This window comes from Mirounga angustirostris, unplaced genomic scaffold (genome assembly GCF_029215605.1).
Source record: "Mirounga angustirostris isolate CCGP_5_RB_7025 unplaced genomic scaffold, mMirAng1.0.hap1 SCAF_8, whole genome shotgun sequence".
Classification (NCBI taxonomy): domain Eukaryota; kingdom Metazoa; phylum Chordata; class Mammalia; order Carnivora; family Phocidae; genus Mirounga; species Mirounga angustirostris.
In genome coordinates, this window is record NW_026991716.1 from 63,317,417 (window position 1) to 63,334,424 (window position 17,008).

Sequence of the window (17,008 nt, forward strand, 5' to 3'; positions counted from 1 at the left end):
TGCTTACTGTGGTAATCACTTCACTACGTATATGTATATCAGAACAGCATGTTGTACACCTTAAATACAGCTGACCCTGGAACAAGATGGGTTTGAAATGTGCAGGTCCACTTAAATGCAGATTTTTCTGGTACATATAGTACAGTCCTGTAAACATATTTTCTCTTCCTTATGATTTTCTAAGTTTTTAAATTCCAGTTAGTTAACATGCAGTGTAATGTTAGTTTCAGGTGTACAATATAGTTATTCAACACTTCCATACAACACCCTGTGCTCATCATGACAAGTGCATTCCTTAATCCCCATCACCTGTTTAATCCATCCCTCCCCCCACCTCTCTTCTGGTAACCATCAGTTTGTTCTCTGTAGCTAAGAGTCTGTTTCTTTTTGTCCCTTTGCTCCTTATTTTGTTCCTTAAATTCCACACATGAGTGTGATCATATATTTGTCTTTCTCTGACGGACTTATTTCCCTTAGCATTATACTCTCTAGCTCAATCCATGTGATTGCAAATGGCAAGATTTCATTCTTTTTTATGGCTAAATAATATCCCATTGTATATATAAATAAATATATATACACTTATAATAATATACATTATATATATATATATACATGCACCACATCTTTATCCATTCATCAGTCAATAGACACTTGGGCTGCTTCCATATCTTGGCTACTGTATATAATACCTCTATAAACATAGGGGTGCATGCATCCCTTTGAATTAGTGTTCTTGTATTCTTTGGGTAAATACCCAGTAGTGCGATTGCTGAATTATAGGGTAGTTCTATTTCTAACTTTTTGAGGAACCTCCATATTGTTTTCCAGAGTGGCCATACCAGTTTGTATTCCCACCAACAGTGCACAAGGGTTCCTTTTTCTCCACATCCTTGCCAACACTTGTTGTTTCTTGTGTTTTTGATTTCAGCCATTTTGACAGGTGTGAGGGGATCTCTTACTGTAGTTTTGATTTGCATTTCTCTGATGTTGTCATGATAAACATCTTTTCATGTATCTCTTGGCCATCTGCATGTCTTCTTTGGAGAAATATTGTTCATGTCTTCTGCCCACTTTTTAATTGAATTATTTGTCTTTTCTGGTGTTGAGTTTAATAAGTTCTTTATAGATCTTGGATACTAACCTTTATTGGATATGTCATTTGCAAATCTCTTCTCCCATTCAGTAGATTGTCTTTTAGTTCTGTTGATTGTTTCCTTTGCTGTGCAGAAACTTTTTTTTTTTTTAAGATTTTATTTATTTATTTGAGAGAGAATGAGAGAGAGCACATGAGAGGGGGGAGGGCCAGAGGGAGAAGCAGACTCCCCGCCGAGCAGGGAGCCCGATGCGGGACTCGATCCAGGGACTCCAGGATCATGACCTGAGCCGAAGGCAGTCGCTTAACCAACTGAGCCACCCAGGCGCCCTGTGCAGAAACTTTTTATTTTGATGTAGTCACTCCTTAGATTTTAACATTTTTTCTCTAGTTTACTTTATTGTAAGAATATAGTATATAATACATAGAACATACAAAATTTGTGTTAATCAACTGTTTATGTTATCCGTGGGGCTTCCAGTCAACAGGAGGCTCTTAATGGTTAAGTTTTGTTAATACACAGATTTTCAACTATGTGGGGAGGTTGGTGCCCCTAACTACCCTGTTGTTCAAGGAACAACTGTACAGTTTTTATTTTTTTTAAAAAGACACAAGTAGCAGAAATGAGAACAATTAAAGAGGTCCAAATCAACAAAACTGGTAGATGGACTGAATCTGTAAGGTAAGAAAGAAGGTAAAAGTCTGAAATGCCATCCCAGGATTTTGACCTGGGAAATGGTTGATGTTGATTTGATTCTTCAATATGGAATAATCAGAAGGAAGAAAGATTGGGCTGAGATGCACTTCATTTTAGACATACTGAGCTCTAGGTGTGTGGAAGATACCCAAGTGAAGATGGCCATAGGATAGGTGGCTGTGGTGGCCAGAAATTTGGGAAAGGAGTATAGAGGAGAGATACTGGCTTTGGTATTGGGAGGTGTACAAGCAGTAGCTAAAGACCACTCCCAGATAAGACTTCTGGAAGGGACCACAGTGAGAGAGAAGATAGGGGACAAAGGAGAAAATCCTAGAGAACGCCCTCATTTTCTTATTACTAAATTGGCAAAACCCACTTCTTACCCATGATATCCTTCTACCCTCCTATTCCTAGTAAGAAGTGTCCATCTAGGGGTGCCTGGGTGGCTCAGTCGTTAGGCGTCTGCCTTCAGCTCCGGTTATGATCCCGGGGTCCTTGGATTGAGCCCCATATCGGGCTCCCTGCTCGGTGGGAAGCCTGCTTCTCCCTCTCCCACTCCCCCTGCTTGTGTTCCCTCTCTCACTGTGTCTCTCTCTGTCAAATAAATAAAATCTTTAGGGGAAAAAAAAAAAAGAAGTGTCCATCTACCTTTCAAAGGCCACCCCTGCACATGGTGTCTGGATTCCTTCCTTCTCACCTTCTTAAGCAGCTTGTTTCTTCAATTGTTCCCTCTCTGGTCATCAGTGGCTGCCCCCTCCCTACTGGATCATTCCTATCTGTATACAAAGGGTTCCAGTATTTCTCATTCTAAAATATACCTCTCTCTTGACCCCACCCTGCCTCTTCCCCACACTGACCCATCTTTCTGTGTCCTTTACAGTGGAGACTTTGTAAAGATATGCCTACACATGCTGTCTTTACTGCTTCCCTGCCCTTTGTCTCTTGTGTGCTCAGGACCCCACTGGAACTGCTAAGTCAAAGTTACCAAAAAACCCCACAAAACTGTAGACCAAATCCAATAGTTTCTGGACATCAGTAGCACTCTATACACTGACCGCTCATTCTGAAAAACACTTAGTCTCCTTATGCTCCTTCTCTTCTTCCCAACCCCTAATGGGATCCTCTTCTTACCACTCTACTTAACACTACAACTCCCCCTCCCCCTCCCCCATCCTATCCCCAACACTCTTGATCCCTCTCACTTTGCTATACTTTTTTATCATAAAACTTACTACTTTCTAGTATATAAGATAATTATGGTTTCCATTTGTTATTAATTGTATGTCTGCCCTTATATAACTATAAGGTACAGAAGGGTGAAGGTCCTCATCTCTTTATTCATTACTGTATCCCAAACACCTAGAACATCTGGCACATTAGATGATCGATGGATACTGATTCATGAATAAATGAATCAACCCTCTCTGCCTACGTGGTCTCATCCATTGTCAATGCCATTTATATGTTTACATACAGCCCAAACATATCCTCTGAACTTCAAACCCATATCCAATAACAGACTTGACATACTCACTTCAGTGTATCACAGGAATCTCTAACTTAAAATATCCAAAGCCATACTCCTCTAATTCATACCTTAAAATACATTCCTCTTCAGTCTTTCCCATCTTAGAAAATGGTACAATCAATCCACAGAGGTGCTCAGTTAGCAGACTGGAGGCCTTCTTTAATTCAGTCCTTTCTCTCCACCCCTACAGTTAATCCAGAAGTAAGCACTGCTACAAGCTTGGATATGTCTGCTTCTCTCCATCCCCACCTCCATGTAAGCCACCACTATCTTTCACCTGAATTACTTCAATATTTTCCTTTTCCTTTCCTTTCCCTTATTTGTTTTTTTAGAATATATTCTCCAGAGAAGCCAGAGTAAACTTCTAAAAATACAAAGCCAATCATTATTCCTTAATTAAAACATGAATGAACATGAAATCAATCTGAATTCATTTCCAGGATCTACAAGTCCTTGCACAGTCTGGCCCCTGGCCACCTCTTCAACTTCATTTCATGTCACTCTTCCCCTTGTCCACACAGGCCTCTTTTTGTTCCTTGAGCTTGCCAAGCTCTTTTCCGCCTTGGGGTCTTACTCCACCCCAATTGCTACTACTTCTCCCAGTTCATTCCCTTCAGAGCACGCAGTGCAATTTGTGTTTACAAGCTTCAAGAGGCGATCCCGGTGATTTTATGCAACCACCTGTACCCAGTGGCATAAGGCAGCTGTCCAGTGAATATTCAATGGAGGCCAAAATAGAACTAATCAACATTTAGGAAGAATGCCAAGAAATTCCAGTAAACTAAAATCAGGAGTGAAGAGTTGTTTCTAGGACGTAGCGATCAACAGTCTGCTGCAGAGAGATCAAGAAAGATCAGAAGAGGATCCTTTTGAGTTCGTAAGTGTGAGGATCGGGTATTCACGTTGTTGTGTGACATACGCCTCCCTCAACCCTGTTAGGACCTCGGCACTTTACCTGTCTGATGTGGAAAGAAAAAGATCAGGAGAGGAGTGCACACTGGCAATTAATAGGGATGATTAGAACTTTAAGAATCAACAGTCAAAACTCTTACCTTGAATGTTTTTAATTTCTTCCTTAATGATCTTCCTAAACTTGAACAGCATCTTAGAAGCTGATAATATTTCGTCTTCTAAAAACTGACTCAGAGGATTTCCTTTGGGATTTCTTTTGAACTTCACAAAGTAATAAGCACCACTGCTGCCATATTCTTCTGGCTGAATTCTGGGGACCTCCAGTTTGAACATTATATCAAATTCATTAGGAGCAGAAATCTAAGAAATAGTAAAAATAGCACTGAAATGTTGGTTTGTGAATATTTTCCAAGCAACTGAAATTTTTTTCTTGAAATGTCCACTTAACACCCTACTTTGAAAAGCAAGATTCCTGGGGTACCTGGGTGGCTCAGTCATTAAGTGTCTGCCTTTGGCTCAGGTCATGATCCCAGGGTCCTGGGATTGAGGCGCGCATTGGGCTCCTTGCTCCGCTGGAAGCCTGCTTCCCCATCTCCCATACCACCTCCCCCACACCCTCTCCCCCTCTCCCACACCACTCTTCCACTGCCCCTCTCCCACTCCCCCCCACTCCCCTGTCTTCCACTCCCCTGTCTCCCACTCCCCCATCTCCCATTCCCCTGTCTCCCACTCCCCCTGCTTGTGTTCCCTCTCTTGCTGTGTCTCTCTGTCAAACAAATAGATAAAATCTTAAAAAAGAAAAGCAAGATTCCTAAGATTTATATCCTCTGGAAGTGGGATTAGTGGAACTAGGAGAGTATTATTGTTTTGGTTTGTAGGTTCCACACTCTTTTTTTTTAACGAAGAGTATGCATTATTTTTATAATTTAGAACAATTTTAAATATCATCAAGCTTTTAAAATCTGCACCAGCTTTTTTCTGAATTTAAAACTTAATAAAATTAGGGTGCCTGGGTGGCTCAGTCATTAAGCGTCTGCCTTCTGTCAAATAAATGGATAAAATCTTAAAAAAAAAAAACTTAATAAAATTAAAAACCAATAAGGTGCTATCTTTTTTGTCACAAGATACTGCAGCCACCCTTCTGTCACAATGGTCTAAAAAAATGTGCGTAGTCATGGCTGGCTAGTTGAGCAAAGGCCACCTTGTTAGAGCTGCTGGTCACCCAAGTAACTGTGAGTGCCAAGTCATGAACTACATTAGTGTCTTTGAACCACAGCATTTTAGGAGCTTCAAAGAATCATTTTCATCCTCACAATAATAATATATGAATCAGCAATCAAAAATGATTATTTTTCTTATATTAAAAATAGCACAGGGCACCTGGGTGGCTCAGTAGGTTAAGCAACTGCCTTCAGCTCAGGTCATGATACTGGGATCCTGGGATCGAGTCCCACATTGGGCTCCCCCTGCTCTCTGGGGAGCCTGCTTCTCCCTCTGCCTCTGCCTGCCACTTCCCCTCCTTGTGCTCTCTTTCTCTCTCTGTCAAATAAATAAAATCTTTAAAAATAAATAAATAAATAAATATTAAAAATAGCACAAATCTTTCATTAGTCAGGAGCATGCTTCAAGTACAGCTATTGGACTGTACTGTTCAACAGGGTACCTAGTAGCTATATATGTCTACTGACCATATGAAATGTGGCTAGTCCAAATTGAGATGTACCATGCTGTATATGTATATTGAATTGTGTCCTCCCAAAATTCATATATTGAAGCCCTAACCCCAAAAGTGACTGTATTTGGAGACAGGGCTTTTAGACGGTTAAATGAGATCATGAGGGCAGGGTGCTAATCTGATAGGACTGGTGGGAGGAGAAGGAAGAGGAAGAGAAGGAGAAGAAGGGAGATCCCTTTCTCTGCCCACATGCACTGAGGAATAAAGTGAGGATACAAGGAGAAGGTAGCTGTCTACAAGCAAGGAAGAGAGTCCTCATCCAAACCTAACCATGCTGGCACTATGACCTTGGACTTTCAGCCTCCAGAACTCTGAGGAAATAAATTTGTGTTGTTTAAGCCACCCAGTTTATGGTGTTTTTGTTATGGCAGCCTGAGCTGACTCGGGTATACTATGAGAGTCGAACACTTGGGAGTGACGTCAGTGGGAATGAAGTAAGAGTCTCTGAAAATTCACTCTTCCACATAAACAACAAGAACATGGACCAGATTAGTCAATTCAACTTCTTCTGATCTGTATATTAACCAAGAGCTTGCAACAATCCAAGGAGGACTTATTCCAGAAAAATGGCTGAATCCCAACAGGAACTGTGAGCTTTGTGGGCACTGCCCTATTCTCATCCCCAGAGCACAGAAGATTCTCATTCCCATTCCCTCTCAGAAACCCTCCACTGAGAGTAGCTACTATTCTGACTTCTTACACCATAGATTAGGCTCACCTGTTTGGAAACACCATATAAACTGAATCATATAAAATGTATTCTATTACATCTGACTTCTTTTGTTTAACATTACGTTTGTGAGATTCATGCATATTGTTATGTGTACTGGTAGTTTGTTCTTTTTCATCTTATGCAGTATTCTACTGGATTGATGAAATATATCAGAATACATTTACTTATTTTGTTATTGAGTATTTGGGTTAACAGTCAAAACTGTTCTGAGCACTCTTATATATGCCTTTTGGTGGACATAAGCACTCATTTCTTTTGTGTATGTACCTAGGAGTAGAACTGCTGGACCACAAAATAAGCATATCTTTAACTTTAGAAGAAACTGTCAATTTTCTAAAGAGGTTATACCAACCTATCCTCTCTTCATCAAGTAAGGGTGTTTCAGTTGCTCCACATCTTCTCCTAAGATGGAATTGTCAAGCCTTTTAAAATTTTAGCCATTCTAGTGGATAGATGTGTGGTAGAATCTCATCATGATTTTAATTTACATTTTCCTGATGATTAATGATGTTGAACACGTTTATTGTTATTGGATTATATACTAAAGCATCTATTCAAGTCTTTGCCCAATGTTAAGTTGGTTTGTCTTTTTCTTATTTATTTGTACTAGTCCTTTGTCAAATATACATATTGAGAGTAACTTCTTCCAGGCTGTGGCTTGCATTTTCATTCTCTCAATGGTGAGAAGAAATTCAATTCTAATGAAGTCCAATTTATCTATTTTTATGGTTAGCAATCTTAGTGTCCTATTTAAGAAATATTTGTACATCCCATTGTTATGAAGATACTCTTCTATGCTTTCTTCTAGGAGCTTTGTTGTTTTACCCTTCATCTTTAGGTCTATTTTATATCTTGAATTAATTTTTGTGTATGACGTGTGGTAGGTGGGTGTCACAGATATCCAATTGATCCAGTATCGATATTGAAAAAACCATCTTTCTCCCACTGAATTACACTATTGCATATATTTTGTACTGAATTGAATTATATATGCAGGTCTGTCTCTGGACTTCCTACACAATTGGCTTATTTGTCTATCATTGCACCAGTAATAACTGCCTAATTAGTGTAGCTTTATAGTAAGTCTTGCTCTTTGATAGGGTAAGTCCTCCAACATTTTCTCCTTTAGAATTGCCTTTTATTCTAGGTTCTTTGCATTTCATTTCATTTTCTTTTTTTTTTTAAGATTTTATTTATTTATTTGATAGAGAGAGAGACAGAGAGAGAGGGAACACAAGCAGGGGGAGTGGGAGAGGGAGGAGCATGCATGGGACTCGATCCCAGGACCCTGAGATCATGACCTGAGCCGAAGGCAGTCCCTTAACCAACTGAGCCACCCAGGTGCCCCTTTCATTTCATTTCATTTCATTTTCATTTCTTTTCTTTTCATTTTTTTAAGTAGTATTCATGCCCAGCGTGGAGCCCAACATGGGGCTTGGACCCAAGACCCTGAGATCAAGACCTGAGCTGAGATCAAGAGTCAGATGCTTAACCGACTGAGCCACTGAGGCAACCCCCCTTTACATTTTCATGTAAATCTTATAATTAGCTTGTCAATTTAAACAAAAAATTGATGGGATTTTGACTGAATTGCACTGAATCTATATAGATCAACTTGAGGAAAACTGAACATGATATAGAGTTCCATTTATTTAGTCCATTTTCAAATTTACTCAGCAATGTTTTGAAATTTTTATCATCTTTAGCAATATTTATTCCTAAATATTTGATGTTCTTGATGCTATTGTAAATGGCATTTTTACATTTCATTTACACTTTTTTGTTTTTAATATGTTGAAGTACTTTGGTTTTTGTTTACTGACTATGTATCCAGCAATCCTGCTAAATCCACCGATAACAGTTGAACAACACAGATTTGAATTGGGTGGGTCCACTTATATATGGTGTTTTTTTTACAGTACAGTATTATAAATGTATTGTGACTTCCTTATGATTTTCTTAATAACATTTTCTTTTCCTTCTTACTTTATTGTAAAATACAGTATGTAATACATATAACAGACAAAGTATGTGTTACTGTTACTGTTCATCAAAAAGTCAGTCAACACTAGGCTCTTAGTAGTTAAGGTTTTGGGGAGTCAAAAGTTATATGCAGGAAGCCTGGATGGCTCAGTCTGTGAAGCCTTCGGCTGGGGTCATGATCCCAGGGTCCTGGGATTGAGCCCCACGTAGGGCACCCTGCTCAGCAGGGAGCCTGCTTCTCCCTCTCGCTCTGTCTACTGCTCCCCCTGCTTGTGCTCTCTCTTTCTCTGACAAATAAATAAATAAAATCTTTTAAAAATTAAAAAAAAGTTATATGCAGATTTTTGACTGCATGGATGGGGAAGGGTTGGTGCCCCTAGTCCCTGTGTTGTTCAAAGGCCAACTGTATTTCTAATAGTTTGTATAAAAATTCAATCAAGTCATCTGCATAAATAGGTTTTATTATTCCTTTTCTGATCTTACGCATTTTGTTTCTTTTTCCTGCCTTGTTACATGGGCTCTGTGTATTCCTTTACCTCCTCTTTTTTTGTTCAACATTATGATCATAAGATTCATTCACATTGTTGCATGTGGCTGTAGTTTATTTCTTTTCTTTACTGGTTAATGTACTACTGGCTAAAATCACTACAATTACTTGATTTCTATATAACCTTCCACTTAGCCCAAACTATATGATTGGTAAATTGCAAAGAGACAAAAAGAACATTATGGAATGGCAATTACACAGAGAATTTCTGTAAGAAATCGTCCAAATTTTCACCTAGAACTTGATAATATTACAATAAAATACATGAATAAAAATGTGTCAATGTGGAACTAAGTAAATAAATTATTGAGAGGTGTATCTATCCTTTTTATCAGTTACAAAGAGTTTGGAATCTAATTTTGAAATCCAAGTGTATACATAACAGAAGAAAATACACCAAAATGATAACAGTGAATAAATAACATTTTCTTTTCCAGGAATAATATTGCTCTTCTATATGCTTTTCCTAACTTTCCAGGGACATCAACATGGAAAAGGGGCAAATATGGGAAAGGGTGAGAAAAGTGGTGGGGGGTGGGTAGCTGTGGGAGCCTGCTAGAAGATTCACTGCTGGAGCCAGGCAGTGAATCAACTCTACAATAAAAATGTATCAGTTTTAAAAATCAATATATGTTTTAAGTAAAACAAATTTCGTTCAATTTCTTCCATCAGTGTATGATTTTTAAAAAGAGGGGCACCTGGGGCGCCTGGGTGGCTCGGTTGGTTGGGCGACTGCCTTCGGCTCAGGTCATGATCCTGGAGTCCCGGGATCGAGTCCCGCATCGGGCTCCCTGCTCAGCGGGGAGTCTGCTTCTCCCTCTGACCCTCCTCCCTCTCATGCTCTCTGTCTCTCATTCTCTCTGTCTCAAATAAATAAATAAAATCTTTAAAAAAGAGGGGCACCTGGCTGGCTCAGTCAGAAGAGCACATGACTCTTTATCTCAGGGTTGTAATTCAAGCCCCACTTTGGGTGTGGAGACTACTTATGTAAGTTAAACTTTTTTTTTTTTAAAGATTTTATTTATTTATTTGACAGAGAGACACAGCAAGAGAGGGAACACAAGCAGGGGGAGTGGGAGAGGGAGAAGCAGGCTCCCCGCTGAGCAGGGAGCCCGATGCGGGGCTCCATCCCAGGACCCTGAGATCATGACCTGAGCCGAAGGCAGATTCTTAAGGACTGAGCCACCCAGGCGCCCCAGTTAAACTTTTTTAAAAGTAAAAAATAAAAATAAAAAGAAGACTGGTTCTGGGGCAGCTGGCCTGGCTCAGTCAATAGAGTATGCCCCCACTCTTTATCTCAGGGTCCTGAGTTCAAACCCCACGTTGGATGTGGAGCTTACTTAAAAAAAAAAAAAAAAAAAAAAAAGGAGACTGGTTCTGGCTGGAAACTTCTTTAAACATCTTATTGTTCCTTCCAAATGACTGCACTGAATATTTATGTAATAAGAATCATACTTAAGCCAGACAATCTAATGAAAATTTTGCTCACTTGGCTTTCAAAATACTTTAGATGGAATTATATAGTCTTCAGTGCTAAAAAAGTTTAAGATTCAAAGACTGATACATACACTGTCTTTTTGGCAATAAATAAATATCACTGAGTCCACACCAATGAAATGGGGGGCTGTTTAGGCTACAATTTATGTAAAACATTCTGTGACAATAGAGTTTACAATCCAGGTGGCAAGCCAAAAGAAAAATATATGAAAGATGGGCGCCTGGGTGGCTCAGATGGTTAAGCATCTGTCTTCGGCTCAGGTCATGATCCCAGAGTCCTGGGATCAAGTCCCGCATCGGGCTCCCTGCTAGGCGGGGAGCCTGCTTCTCCCTCTGCCTCTCTCTCTCTCTGTCATGAATAAATAAATAAAACATTAAAAAATATATATATATATGAAAGGTTTAATTTCCACTGAAAGCTACCAGGTTAAATGCTTATCATGGGAATGAAATCTGAATCTGCTACCCTGAGAAAGCAGAGGTCTTGAGAGAAATCACTCATCCTTTCTTCCTTTTTTTGTTTGTTTTATTTATTTATTCATGAGAGTCAGAGAGAGAGATAGAGAGAGGCAGCAGCAGAGGGAGAAGCAGGCTCCCTGCCTAGCAGGGAGCCCGATGTGGGACTCGATCCCAGGACCCTGGGATCGTGACCTGAGCCGAAGGCAGACGCTTAAGTATCTGAGCCACCCAGGTGTCCCACTCATCCTTTCTTCTTGAGCACATTCATTCATTTGAATACTTGCTATGTGTTAAGGCTTAGAAATACAAAGATGCATAATATTTGGCCTGCTATCTTAAGAGTTTATAATTCTAAAAACCTAAATCTAGAGTTTAACAATCATTTACTTCTGGAGAGCAGTTAATTGAATAAAGCCAATATGTAACATAAAATAAATTACGATCACCTAAATGCTATCAGCCTGTATTTCTGTTCATGCTACACCCAAGATTTTACAGATCTACTGGAGGTGCACAGCCCAGCCCTGAAAAAAACTGACAGATTAGGTGAAAACACAACTAAAGAAATCTGCCACTGGGGGCGCCCGGGCAGCTCAGATGGTTAAGCGTCTGTCTTCAGCTCAGATAATGTTCTCAGGGCTCTGGGATCCGGCGGGCTCCCTGCTCAGCGGGAAGTCGGCTTCTCCCTCTCCCCCCACCGCCTCTTTCCCTCTCTCCACCCCCGGTTGTGCGCGCGCGCTCGATCTCTCTCTCTCTCATGAATAAATAAAATCTTTTTTTTTTAAGATTTTTTTTATTTGACAGAGAGAGACACAGCGAGAGAGGGAACACAAGCAGGGGGAGTGGGAGAGGGAGAAGCAGGCTTCCCGCGGAGCAGGGAGCCCGATGCGGGGCTCGATCCCAGGACCCCGGGATCATGACCTGAGCCGAAGGCAGACGCTTAACGACTGAGCCACCCAGGCGCCCGGAATAAATAAAATCTTTTTTTTAAATTTTTTTTTAAAATTTATTTATTCATGAAAGAGAGAGAGGCAGAGGCAGAGGGAGAGAAGCAGGCTCCCCGCCTACCAGGGAGCCCAATGCGGGACTCGATCCCAGGACCCCGGGATCATGACCTGAGCCGAAGGTAGACGCTTAACCATCTGAGCCACCCAGGCGCCCGGAATAAATAAAATCTTAACAACAACAACAACAACAACAACAAAAAAGGCCACCACTGGTCAGGAAAGAATCTTCAGTCAGGAACCTGCTCCTAAATCTTCAATTCATACTGGAATGAAGACTTTAATAACTCAGCCACACACAAACAAACGGAGCCGTGGAATACATACCCTAAAACAATTACACTGTATGTGTATTTAGGAGGAACACTTTTTAGGATCTGTAGGAGATTTTTTCTTAATGTTTTAAAAAAAATCACCCACTGTGAGGTTCCCAAGACATCTGTATAAGAAACTGGGGAAAGAGGAAGTCCGCAGGGGCTGAGGGTACTGACTGAAGATGTTCTTCCTATAGAGTTTTTCCCATAGGAAAAATGTTCCTAGATACACTAATTTTGTGGAATTTTTCGCACTTAATTATCCAAGTCAGAACTTGACTAGGGCACACCAAGTATAGCACTGTTACAGAAACTCCATACAAATCTGCTTGCATGAATGAATCGATACACTTGAATTCCCCCCAAGAGTAGTGTCTTGACAGTAGTTGGCAACCGATACTGGTTAGCTGTACGTTCGTTGGATGTATAGATGGATAAACGAACAACGGATCCTCTTTTTGGTTGGAACTATGTCACAGGCCAAGAGAACAAGAGTCTGGGTTTCTTCCGAAGGGAAGTGAGGGACCGCGCGACCCGCGGGAGTTGGGACTATCGGGCAGGCTGGGGACAGGGGCAAGGGAGTCAGCGGAGGAGAGGCGCGGGGCAGCTCACCTTCACGTGCTCGTAGTAACTTCCGGTGCGCAGCAGGGAGACACCTTTGAACTCGGACTCACAGCTCTGCAATCTCCGCAGCAGGTGGTCCACAACCCTGTTCACAATCTCCGCCGCCACTGAGATTTCCTGGCGCCTCAGCCTCAACTTTTCCAGCACCGCTCGGGGCTTCCAGGCGCCAGGCACCGCCCCCTTCTGCCTCAGACTCGACGCTGGAAGCAGCGGGCCGAGGCCGGAGACCTCCGTGGGCTCTGGCAAGTCTCTCTGCTCCTGAGCGGCGCGCGCGTCCCTCTCGCGGCGAGATCCAGTCCCGAGAAGGTGCGGCCCCGAGGCCGCGGGAGACGCCAGCTTCTGCGCCGGAACCGCCAGCCCCTCCACCACGTCTTCAGCGCCCAGAGGCGCCTTTTTGGCGCGGACACGCCGCGCGCGCACCTGTGGTCTCTCCGTGGAGCCCGGGGCACTCTTCTTCCGCAGGGATCCAGATGCCCCGACTGGGCCGCACTTCTGTGCTTTGGGCCCGGCGGCCCCAAGGGCGGCCGGGGGTCCGCTGGGCTCCGCCCGGGGACCCTTCTCTCCTTGCGCCAGAACCTTGGGGGCGGCGGCTCCGGCCTTCGAAGCTCTCCGCGTGGCATTTTCGCGCCGGGGATCCATGCTGGCGCTCTCTATTCCCCGAAAGAAGGAAGACTTGGCTTGGGGGAAGGCCACGGGAGGAGGAGCCGGCAGTGGCAGCGGGAAATGAAACTTAAATATCTGGCGGGAACGCAGGGACCGCGGCCGGGGAGCACGCGCCCAGACGGAACGCTGGGAAGTCACGGGGAGCCACGACCCGGCCGCCAAGGGGCGGGCCGCCCGTGGTGCCCGAGAGATGCTAACTTTCTCACCCTTCGGTGCACGTGACGCCGCCGGGCGGGGAAGCACGCTGAATTCAACCAGAGGGCAGCGGGGAACACTCTAAAGGAGCTGTGAAAGCTTAACAGATTTGCGGGCATTCAGCCTAAAAGAATTTTGGGAAACTACGGAGCTTCTCCCACACTGAAGTTGACAGAGAAAAAAAAATTTTTTTTAAGACTTTATTTGGGTGGCTCAGTCGTTAAGCGTCTGCCTTCCGCTGGGGTCATGATCTCAGGGTCCTGGGATAGAGCCCCGCATCGGGCTCCCTGCTCGGCGGGAAGTCTGCTTCTCCCTCTCCCTCTCCCCCTGCTTGTGTTCTTCTCTCGCTGTGTCTCTCTCTCTGTCAAATAAATAAAAATATTTTTTAAAAAAGACCTTATTTCTTTGAGAGCGAGAGAGAGAGAGAGAAGGGGGAGGGGCAGAGGGAGAGAGAGAGAAGCAGACTCCCTGCTGAGCACGGAGCCCCATGCAGGGCTCAATCCCAGGCTGAGACCATTACCTGAGCCTAAGGCACATGCTTAACTGACTTGAGCCACCCAGGCGCCCTGACAGAGAAATTTTTTAAGTGTAAGTTTAAGTAAGGGTACTTTTTAAATTAACGAGAAATAGAAAATGTCCAACTTTTACAAGGTGGAAATGAAATGAGGACTGACTGCAATTGGAATAAAGATTTCATTTTATTTGACTTTGTAAAAGCACATACAGTCTTAAATTGTGTAGAAGTTTTTTTTTTTTTAAAGACTTAAAAAACATTATATACTTATTTGTCAGAAAGAGCACAAGCAGGGGGTGCAGCTAGCAGAGGGAGATGGAGAAGCAGTCTCCCACTGAGCAAGGAGCCCAATGCAGGGACTCAATCCCGGGACCTTGGAATCATGACCTGAGCCAAAGGCAGTTGCTTAACTGACTGAGCCACCCAGGCGTCCCTGTGTAGAAGTTCCTATCTGTGAGTTTTATCCATTGGTTCTCAAAAGCCCATCAAAAAATGGCACTTATATTTTAAATTTTTTTTTTTTTTTTTTTTTTTGAGACAGAGAGAATGAGAGAGAGAGAGCACATGAGAGGGGGGAGGGTCAGAGGCAGAAGCAGGCTCCCTGCCGAGCAGGGAGCCTGATGCGGGACTCGATCCAGGGACTCCAGGATCATGACCTGAGCCGAAGGCAGTCGCTTAACCAACTGAGCCACCCAGGCGCCCGGCACTTATATTTTAAATAATTCATGCTGTTTGGGCCCTTGTGATTCCAGAGTTCTCCATATAGGCTTTCAAATATCTATTTCTAAAGCCAATCCCTTTACAGAAATACATATTAGATAGGAAACCCCTGGGTTTAGATGCCTTGATTACTTTTTTTTAAAAACCATCCTAACCATTTTTAGGTGTACAGTCCAGTGACATTAAATAATTAATATTGTGCAACCATCACCACCATCCATCTCCCCAGCTCTTCATCTTGTAAAACTGAAACTCTACCCATTAAACAATAACTCCCCATTCCCTCCCTCTCCCTTGGCAACCACCCTTCTACTTTCTCTATGAATTTGACTACTCTAGGTAACTCATCTAAGTGGAATGATATATTTGTCCTTTTGTGACTGCTTATTTCATTTAAGATAATGTCCTCAGGGTTTATCCATATTGTAGCATATGTCAGCCTTCCTTTTCTTTCTTTTCTTTTTTTTTTTTAAGATTTATTTATTTATTTGAGAGAGAATGAGCGAGCATGGGGGGGTTGGGCAGAGGGAGAGAGAGAGAGAGAATCCTCAAGCTGACTCCTCACGGAGTACCAAGCCTGTCTCGGGGATTGATCCCAAGACCCTGAGGTCATACATAACCTGAGCTGAAATCAAGAGTCAGCCGCCCAACCAACTGAGCCACCCAGGTGCCCCTGTCAGCCTTCCTTTTTAAAACTCGATATTTCGGGGCGCCTGGGTGGCTCAGTCGTTGGGCGTCTGCCTTCGGCTCAGGTCATGATCCCAGGGTCCTGGGATCGAGCCCCACATCGGGCTCCCTGCTCCGCAGGAAGCCTGCTTCTCCCTCTCCCACTCCCCCTGCTTGTGTTCCCTCTCTCGCTGTGTCTCTCTCTGTCAAATAAATAAAATCTTTAAAAAAAAAAAAGACTCGATATTTCTACTGAAAGTATATAGCACATTTTGATAGCCATTCATCTGTCAATGGACAAAAATGCCTTGATTACTCTTTTAAAAAGGTTTTCCTAAAACCAATATTTTGATACATCCTCTGATACAAAAGTTTTTTGTTTTTTTTTTTTTAACACCCCAGGGCAATGAGCCCTAGTTTGAAATGTGATGTGAGAAATCTGTATTTATTTATTTTTGTTGTTGTAAAATGGAAGGAGGACTATTGTGTAGTCAGGCTTGTTCTCAAGCAAACCAATTTCAGGGAAAAGTAAATACAAAGGAAAAGTTTATACAAAGGATCTAAGGGGAGACTATGCCTAGTTGTTCAAACAACAGCAAGTATGGCTGGAGCTTGTGAAGTTTGAGATGTTGTGTCAGTTACAAACTTATTGCTTCTCAGACAAGGACTTAATACACCCCTCAATATATGCTGTCTGATAAACAACAGAATTCCTTTAAGCAGTTCTTTCAAAGTGCCCACTATGTTAACCTTTGTCAATAGAGGTTGCAGAAGGACTATGTAGGAGGAAGAGGTTTCCTGCAATTTCCAACACAGTGGAAGGAGTGGAAGGGGATTGCACGGCAAAGGTCAGACTCGTAGATGTGAGAACATCTAGTAGGGCCTACCCCAACTGTAGGCCCAGAAAGTGATCCCTCTGGGACCTTGCCACCTTGGCCCAGCCATAACCCATCTACAACTTACTAGACAGGGAAATCAAATTCCTGCCCGGCCTGTGGTCCAGAAGGTCACACACCAAGAAGTTGATCCTTCTATAAGCCTTGTGTGCAGCCTGCCTGTGGCTGAGGAGGTCCACAGAGAGCCACTGCTCTCTTTGTAAGCCCCCTCTGTTATGTAGCCCA

The 17,008-nt window shown here is 42.6% G+C and overlaps 2 protein-coding genes and 1 non-coding gene across 4 annotated transcripts in view; 2 read left to right on the top strand and 1 right to left on the bottom strand.

Moving 5' to 3' along the window:
- CGAS (cyclic GMP-AMP synthase) overlaps positions 1–17,008 on the bottom strand; it is a 50,738-nt gene that overhangs the window by 12,704 nt on the left and 21,026 nt on the right. For both annotated transcript variants that reach the window (XM_064597774.1, XM_064597773.1), the window contains exons 2-3: positions 13,118–14,348; positions 4,374–4,593 (exon numbers count right to left, since the gene is read on the bottom strand). In XM_064597774.1, the coding sequence (XP_064453844.1) occupies positions 4,374–4,593; positions 13,118–13,768 (871 nt within the window). In that variant the 5' untranslated portion in view covers positions 13,769–14,348. The remainder of the gene's footprint in view (positions 1–4,373; positions 4,594–13,117; positions 14,349–17,008) is intronic.
- Positions 4,177–17,008, top strand: part of MTO1 (mitochondrial tRNA translation optimization 1) — a 47,513-nt gene continuing 34,681 nt past the window's right edge. Inside the window, exon 1 of the mRNA XM_064597771.1 lies at positions 4,177–4,198. The gene's annotated coding sequence lies outside the window, so the exon portion shown is untranslated. The remainder of the gene's footprint in view (positions 4,199–17,008) is intronic.
- LOC123838092 (small nucleolar RNA U13) lies at positions 4,185–4,286 on the top strand. Its single transcript, XR_006789426.1, has one exon. It is a non-coding gene; the product is annotated as a small nucleolar RNA U13 (small nucleolar RNA).